This window comes from Anas platyrhynchos, chromosome 9 (assembly GCF_047663525.1).
Source record: "Anas platyrhynchos isolate ZD024472 breed Pekin duck chromosome 9, IASCAAS_PekinDuck_T2T, whole genome shotgun sequence".
In the NCBI taxonomy this organism is placed as follows: Eukaryota; Metazoa; Chordata; class Aves; order Anseriformes; family Anatidae; genus Anas; species Anas platyrhynchos.
The window spans coordinates 8,984,941-8,993,781 of record NC_092595.1 but is presented as its reverse complement, the minus strand read 5'-3'; the positions used below and the strand labels follow the sequence as shown (position 1 = coordinate 8,993,781).

General features: G+C 42.2%; 1 protein-coding gene and 1 long non-coding RNA gene across 2 annotated transcripts in view; one reads left to right on the top strand and one right to left on the bottom strand.

Moving 5' to 3' along the window:
- The window catches only part of LOC110353630 (uncharacterized), a 100,948-nt gene that overhangs the window by 34,530 nt on the left and 57,577 nt on the right, over window positions 1–8,841 (bottom strand). The gene's annotated exons all lie outside the window — the stretch shown is intronic.
- AHSG (alpha 2-HS glycoprotein) lies at window positions 1,956–8,831 on the top strand. The gene is made up of 7 exons (XM_005024653.6): window positions 1,956–2,234; window positions 3,656–3,766; window positions 4,701–4,785; window positions 5,682–5,845; window positions 6,138–6,251; window positions 7,077–7,157; window positions 8,202–8,831. Exons 1-7 carry the CDS (start codon window positions 2,031–2,033, stop codon window positions 8,478–8,480), a joined length of 1,038 nt encoding a protein of 345 aa, XP_005024710.1. The 5' UTR covers window positions 1,956–2,030; the 3' UTR covers window positions 8,481–8,831.

Below are 8,841 nucleotides of genomic sequence, written 5' to 3'. Positions count from 1 at the left end.
AAATGCCAAACAACACCTGATTTCAAGCAAAGGGAAGAAATCAGTCATGCTCAGAGTATTTTTTTTTCCTGCAAGAGATAGAAAGAGACTTTCTTTTCCCCAGGAATCTCTTCAATATGCAAATCCTACTATCCAGAACTCACCTCATCCCACACATAAAAGAAGAAAATCATTCAATCTTTGCAGCTGAAGGAAATAATTTCACCTTTTTAATCTCTTCCAGATCTCCTTCATCACTTCATTTGTCCGACAGAACCATTCCTACTTATGCTGTTTTCAACGTTTCCAAATTCTAGTAGAAAGAGACATGACTCGACTTTTTTTCACCTTTTGTCTTTTAGTCCCCGTCACACTATCATACAAGCTGAGAAATATTTATCAAAAGTGAAAACTTCTAAATGTGCTGAAGTCCTATTCATCTCGAATTTGCAGCTAATTCCCGAACTCCTTGAAAATGACAACAGAGGTTCAGACACTTTAAAGCCAGAGGGGACCTTCACAATTCTCAGTCTGATCACCACCATAAAATGGATCAAAGAAACCCATGCCAAAATCCCCACAGGAAAAGAACTTTTCTCCGGATTGAGCTACAGTCTTTCTAGCTAGAGTCTATCTAGAGAAAAATACTAAGCTTTAATTAAAGACCATAAATGCTGAACACATCCTCGAAGCTATATTCTGCTCCGCAGACCATTGTTGTTTTCCAGTCATTGTTTTGTACACACAGACACTGTGAAACTAACTATAAAGGAGGGGTCCAGCCCTGCTAAGCTGCTCTCTGGCTGAATCACAGAATCTCTACCAGCAGCCTCACACGTCTCCCTTTCACTCTCTTTCTATACATAACTCTTGCATTTTCATTGCCGTATTTAAAAGTCATGTGAGGTGGCTGCTCCAGAGTAAAGCTAATCCACATTCTGGAAGTCCAGGCACAATTTAGGATGTGGGAGATTTGTACCTCATTTCCTACTTGCTGGAAGACTGGTTTAGCTTTTAAACTGTTATGGAGAGCCACCATGGCCTTCTCTGTTTTGAACCCTCTATCGGGGTGCCTTAGGTATGCTCAGAGTTCACCTGGCATACTAAAACTTGGGGGTTTATGGACTGCAGTATCCAGCTCATAGCACTCAAATGACCTTAGATGGAAAACAAACTTTGTTTTGTTTAGGTCAGCTGAGCAATGCAAAACCATAATAATACGTGCCTAACTGGATGGGGATTTTTTTTGGCACACATGTCTAGATTTAAGCAGCTAATTTTGATCTAAGTTCTTAAAAACAATTTTGTGCCCTTTTGGATCTTATATCAAATCCTCAAATCTGTACAACATATTCCATGAAAATTTCTCCAAAACACCTGCATTGCAGAATAAAATCTGAATATCTGAACAGGAATTACTGGGAATATTCAGATTAATCAGAGAAATAAAGAGCTGATGCAAAAGATTTAGAAGCTACATCTCATTTCCTATTCCAAATGAATTCAGTGACAAAAGCTGCTATATAATTAAATTCGCTTCTGAATGTGATCCTTAGAACCGATTCAAATCCTGTTTTCTCATTTATCATGGTTCTGATCTGCCAGTTTACACTGGTGTCTGGTGAGATCTGGTCCCTAACAAGATGTGTCTTGTTTACCACAAAGCTTAATCAGCCCTAGCATCTCTCCACATTTAACAGTAGGGATCCTCTTTCTCTTGCATGTACTGTACTTAGTTGGTATAGGAGCATGTAAAAATTATCTTAATTTTTTGCTGATGCTTTCTTCTTTTTAGCAGACTTCGCAATGTCCTACCTGATAAAATTTACTTTGGCCAATATTAATCAGTCAGACTGATGTCCTAACATTTACTTTTCTCTTTTGTTGTTTGCAATGCATTCTTGGAACCGGGACAAATATCAGACATGCACTCATGCAAAGTCTGTGGTATGTACTATATAAATGAGACCCCGGTTCCAGCTACCTAGCCACCATCTGAACAGTATACTTAGACCTTTACTTCGGAGAGGGATCGATTTTCTCTGGGTGCCATGAAGGCACTACTAGCTTTAATACTGCTTGTTCAGCTTCCAACTCACAGAGCTGTACCCGCAGCTTCCCCACCTCCCTTGGGCTGCGATGACCCAGAATCGGAAGCAGCAGCTGAAGTAGCTGTGAATTACATTAATGCCCAAAGCCACCACGGATACAAGTTTGCCTTGAACAGAATCGAGAAAGTCCGCGTGCTGCCGCAGGTAAGTGAGGAGACTGCAGGCTGAGCCCTGCGTTAAACTGGGAACGCTTGGAAATGACCAACGAGCCCTGCCAAGGGCCAGATCCTCACCTGCGGGGAATCAGCAGGGCTCTATTGATTTAAATGGTGCAATGCCACCTTGTAGCAGTTGAGAATTCAGGTCACTGGAATGCATCTCTCAAAGAGCAGAACAGAGGGGGGGAGAGAAACGTTAAGTTATTTTGGTACAACGCTAGAAAGGGCTCAGTTCACGAACGCAGCACGCCTGCTAGGGCAGATCACTCACAGTGCTGATTCATGAGCCCGGCAGCTAATCTGGAGAGAAACTGTGAGGATAATTCTCATGATGCAGGTAATATTTATTGGCTAAATGCATACCTACCGTAACTCCATGCTATTAGGGGTTTTGCAGTAGGTATGAATTTTACCTAATATCCCATTGAGCTGACAAGGAAGCTGAATGAAAGCAACCGTGGTTTGCAGTCTCATTTCCACTAAGATCTACTCACATCATTCTACCCATCTAGAAAGGCTGTAGAAATGGTCATGAATACAATGCATGCACACATTTAGAATCCTTGATTTTCTCAAAACATTGGAAAGGGCTGCAATTATTAACAAGAATGAAACTCCAGGGCTGTTTGCTACCTGACATGAGAGAGAAGATGTCATTTACAAGAGAATGAAGCAGTCATTAATGAGATTAGAAGTGTCCCCACGGTTACTTACACAAAAACACTGGTGACACTGCTTTGTTCCCATTTAATACTTTTACTCTAAAATAACTTCACTGGATTAAAAGGAATCACTCCTGACTCAAACCTCAGAGTCAATTTCAGTGCTATGGAGCCTCATTGTTGCCCTGCCATTCACATGTCTTACATTAGGGTTGAAAATGTTCAGGAACAACCATAAAAGATCCTTCAGTCCATAACAACATGAATATTGAGGCTGGAACTTAAGTGGTGGAATTCAGTGTAATTCCAATGGAGTAAATGGGACAGGCCAATGTGCACAAGTGTGTGGAGTTTACCTGGTACCGGGTTATAGATACAGAGTTTTTTCATCAACAAAACCAGCTATTGATTTTTTAAAACTACCCAACAAAATAAAATCAACTTAACTTATGAGAGCTGACCCACTATATGTAAACTGGACTTTCCAAAAATTATGGATCAGCTCTTTAGCTGGTAAAAAAATCAGTGGGATGTTGGTGGGACTATCTTGACTCACTACAGTTTAAAAACCAGCTCTTGTTAGTTATGAAGTTATACAGTAAGGACCTATTCAGGCACTCTATACCTGGAGCTACCCAACAACAGTCAGCAAGAGACCACAGCTCAGCCCCAGGGAAGAACTCGGGTGATGTTTTGAGAAGTAAATACCACTTTAAATACCACTTTTCTTGCCTTTTTCTCCCAGGGGCCAAATAATGAGATACTGTTTCTTGAACTTGACTTATTGGAGACCACGTGTCCCATTCTTAGCCCTACACCTCTTGCAAATTGCACAGTAAGGAGCTTCACAGAACACGTGAGTATCCAAAGCCTTACTACCTTGGTGCAAAAGTACAAGCTGAGTGTGTTGATGCTAGAGGCCAGTTATGATCAGTTAGATCATAAGGTGCAAACACAACCTTCCCTTGGCTACATGTGGGGTGTTAACTAGGGAAATTACGTCAAGTCTAGCCACCATTGACTGCAGCAGAGCTATTCCCTTCAGCCAGGGCTTTGCCCTCACAGCAATGCTCCGCTGGAATTTACTGGCCTCAGATATTTTGTTCTTATGCAAGTGTGATCCAGCTGTGAAAAGCTTTCCCTAAGCAAAGCACTGGAAGTGTTGTCTGACTACAGGCAGCTTTGCTTCCTAAGCAGAAAGCAGAGTGAGCAATTGACAATTTAAGCCTCCTGTTTCTAGAACGGGGCCCAATTCGCAGAGCTCATGACTAAATCCACCCCTGTATTCACCAGGGCTTGGATCCCATTTTCCATGCTGGGGGAGGTAACTAACTGTTCCCTCTTCCCAGCTTTGCCTTTGACATCTCCTCCCCTGCTGGATGCTGCATGCGAGCCAGCTCACACAAGGCAGCACAGTGCTGTTACCATGGCCACTGACCAGCCGAGATTACAGCGCGAGTGTTATCAAACAGCTCTGCAGAAGGTCTTAATTCATAAGGATTCATATTCTCTGCTCTTTATGAGAGAGGAACACGAACTAAACGTCTATAACCTAGATACCGCGGCACTTCTGATACTTCTGAGATCCAGATTAGGATCTGAATTTTGCTGCCCGGGTCTGCCTTTTACAAAATCACAGGCATCAGGACAGGCCTGCCAAGGTCTTTGCAATCAGGCTGATTCTGCAGGAACACTCAGCCAGGACCTGTTCTTTTGAATATAGCAATCGTTGCCTTTTTCAGAAATTCCTATCTGTACAATGTAACCCTTTGATTTTTGTCTCTCTCTAGGCAGTTGAGGGTGACTGTGATGTTAAACTGCAGAACTTGAATGGAAAGCTGTCTGTACTTGCTAGTAAATGCCACTCGCATGCAGGTAAAGATTGGGGTCTTTGTGTTTGAATCTAGAAGCTGGAGCATTGCTATAGCAGTTGTCACAGTTCACTAGCCCCTCTGATTCTAAAACACTGGCAAGTACTGTGTATAAATATAGCATAAAAGAAAAACAAAAATGGATTTCTAAGCCCAGCTGCTCTGGAAGTCGCTTCTTCTCTTCTATAATTTCACTTACCTACAAACCTGGCCCCCTCTCTTAGCTCCCCTTTAACAGCTAAGATATGCTGAGACTACCTCAGGAGCACTTCCCAGATTTGACCTAGAGATGGCTGGCACTGAAGCACTGAGGCTTTTCCTCAAGAATTTGTTTCTTTGTTGGTCTGAATTTACTCAAGTTTGTTGATTTTCAGAACCCCTTTGCCAGATTCTCCTTATTTACTAAATCTGACATTTTCAATATTGCCATGGGAAAGTGAAATCTGTTCTGCATGCTCTGCGTGAGAGCTCTTTGCTGGGTTTGTGATGTTTTCAGGAATGTTTTTAAAACTGATGAGTGAATGAAACACACTCTTGCAAACACAATTCCAATAAATTAAAACACTTTAATTTTTCCACTGTTTCTTGTGTGACCTGTGGCATCTTTTCATTGGTGCCATGGATAGTTTGCCAGAAAGAAAAATGATTAAAACCTGAGTAAGAGCATTTGAAATACGCTATTGAAGCCCACAAGACTTTTGCTTGCATGAAGACTTCAGGACTTGGAAAGCAAAAGTCGTGTGAAATACTGCCATCTATAGTTTGTGCTGAAAAAAAATCCTTGCGCTATAATTTGGGACAGATGGTGAAACAAACAGCGTTTTGCGTCACTGCATAGGTCTGTAGCGTCTTTCAAAGCAACCTCTGATGAGATTGAAACATAATCTGTTCCTACTGCAGACTCAGGTGAAGATGTTCTGCAGCTCTGTCCTGACTGCCCGCTTCTTGCGAGTCTCAACAACACCGAGGTGTTGGCAGCTGTAACTGCTGCCCTCAATGACCACAACAGCAAAACTCCTGATGCCTACCTCAGACTCCTTGAGATTGGAAGAGCCAGAATACAGGTAATTGCTAGAACTGAGTCTGCCCTTCCATGAAAATAGAGCATTTCTTCCATGGCGCTTGAGCAGTGGTAACTAGTTATGTTTGCAAACAGATCTGAATTTGCTTTAAATTGCCCTACTGAATTGCTCTTGATTTCCCAAGCATTTTGTGTCATCTTAGCCACAGGATTCCCTTCGACTTCTGTGGGAGATGCGGAGCTAGAAGTCACAACATTTGCCTTTTATCTTTCCCCAGCAGCTCTGCAGTTGCAAACACTGCAAAGTCAGTTAAACATTCTTCCTGTTTTATCAGGATCAGCCAGTGCACATGGTCTCTGTTGAGTTTGCTGTGGCTGCCACAAACTGCACAGCAGAAGAGGCTAAAGCTAATCTGGAGGCTTGTCAACTGCTTCCTGAGGATCAGTCTGTAAGTATGCCAGCACATCCATCCTGATCTCGCCAGCTCAGAGGTAGAAAAGAGGCATGCTGTGATGCACTTGCACTTGTACAGGAATAGACCTTTGTGAGAATGAAAGGAAGTGCAAGAGTTGTATACCACTATGATGCGCTTTTCAATACCTGCTTTCTAAAGCTATATCACACCTTTCTCTTCCCTCTGATGTATCTGGGTTGAATCCTAATGCATTTGAATGTATTTCAAAAAGGGTTGAGGATGACAGCACCCTTAACACAAAATATTTTTAATAATCAGCACATATATATATATATATATATATCATTTACTTTTCTTAATAAGTGCACCTGAGAAAATCAAGCTTCTTTGTAGAGGGCAGTACACAAACACAAAACAAAAGAGCAGACTGTTTTATCTTCCTACAATTAAAGTGCTGTCCGTATGTTTTGGTTTCATGCATGGGTTCTTGAGAACTATACTATACACTTAATCATGCTAAAATTCTTTTTCATTTGTTTGTTTTTTTCTGATGAAACGAAAGTGTCCTAGACAGATTCAGTGGATGGGAACCGTTTACCTAGGTTCCTACATATTCCTTCCCTCCCTCATATCCAGACACACAGTCTTATTCTAAAAGAATACAGGAGTTTCCCTTATTTGGTGGTTACACATTTGAACAGTTTGGCTTTTGTGTCTGACATGCTAAAAAGCAAACACTTTACTGCTCAGATAAAGCATGAGATGTAGCTATTCCTAAATGTACTGAAATTAAAAACTGTAATGCAGGTCTCCTCTATTTTCTCACTATTTTCTCTTGGCTCTATTATGCTTTGCCAGAATTTCGGTTTCTGCAGAGCAGCAATGGTAACACGGCCCAAAGAGGACCTCCGAGTAGACTGCGAGCTGTATGGACACCAGGTACCAAACCTCTGGATACTCCCTTCCTTTCCAAAGCATTCTCGCCTACCAGGACTGTTTGAAGCAATTGTCCTGAGTTTACCTCTTTCACTGTAGACTGCATCAGCTATCTGCAATAACTTAACAGTTTAACTTTGTATCCTAAAAAATAAGATAAGGTGGCTTCTGGTTGTCCTATTGATTTCTGTGCTAGAATTGTGTCACCTCTGTCATTCATGCTTAACGTGGTTTCTTTTCCTAACTATTTGGGAGCTTCACGTGTACAGTAAGGCAAAGGGAACCAAATTCTGTTCAGCTAAGTGGAAGGAGCAGACAGGTATAAAAAATAAAAGAGCAACTGTGGTAGATCAAATAACTGGAAGCTTTTGCTGCTCAGGTCCTTAGACCTGACTGAATCCAGGGACCCTGAGCTGCACAGCTATAGCAAGTGAGAAACCTGTGTGCACAGGACTGGAGTGGTCTCACAGAATCATCTAGGTTGGAAGAGACCTCCAAGATCACCTAGTCCAACCTCTGACCTAACACTAACAAGTCCTCCACTAAACCATATCACTAAGCTCTACACCTAAACATCTTTTAAAGACCTCCAGGTATTATACCCTGCAATTGGTTTGAGAAGAGTTAACTGGTCATTGAGCACTTCCTACAGACCAATGCTCTTGGAAACACAACAGTAATTAACTGTCTAGAAAGAAAGATGAAAGAAAGAATACAGGTTATAGGAGCAGCTCGGTTTGAGTGTTTCACTTGCCGCGTACATCACAGTGAACGTTCACATAAGCACAGAATTTGATGATACTACAAATGTGTTTCTGGTTTCCTGTGTGCGTGTGTGTGTGTTCAAACCAAATCAAAACTTTCCTGATGGTCAGAAGCATTTCGTACCTGGGCTGGGAGCCAGTGTCTAGTTAGGAGAAGGGTACCTAGTAAGGTATCGATCAATAAAATCCTAAAGTAAAATCCTAAAGATAATCCTAAGTAACCTACACAGTTACTGTACATGCAATAACTGTAACACACACACAAACTGTTTTTCTTTTCCAGCCTGGAGTTACCTTCTCTCACCCAGGCCAAGACACATCAGCAGGACTGGTACCCAGCCCTGGACAAGGCTTCACTAACCATAACCTCAGAGTTTCCCACCACAGCCCTGTTGCATCCGAATCCAGCTCTTCAGAGTTTCCGTCTTCTGTGCTTTCAGCAAAATCTGTAGCAAAGAGAGCAGCTCCAGAGGTTGCTCAGCATGATAAAGTACCTCGCCCAGTTGGCTTTGCGCTGCCTCCTCCTCCATGCCCTGGCAAGGTCCGCTATTTCAAGATATAGGCTGTGTTACAGCCATGCCAAGACAGCTAACTGAAGGATCGGCGTGCAGCAGCAGCATCAACACACGGAGCACAACACCAAGTGCAAACCGCTGAGAACTTGACTCTGGGCCCCACTGAGTTTCACCCTCCAGAGAACAGAGCCGAGGCCAGGATCTTTCAAAGGCCTGCTACAAAATGTAGGGGACTGAAACATACAGCAGTTGTTTCCTCTACATACAGGGATGCTCTAGGTAAAATACAGCAAAAATTGTTTCAATGAAACTGTTGAAAGAGCTATACAACAGTTGTAGCTTTGTGATAGAAACACCAGCCGAAAGATTACTTCACAATAAAATGTTCAACAAAAGTGCTTTGGTACC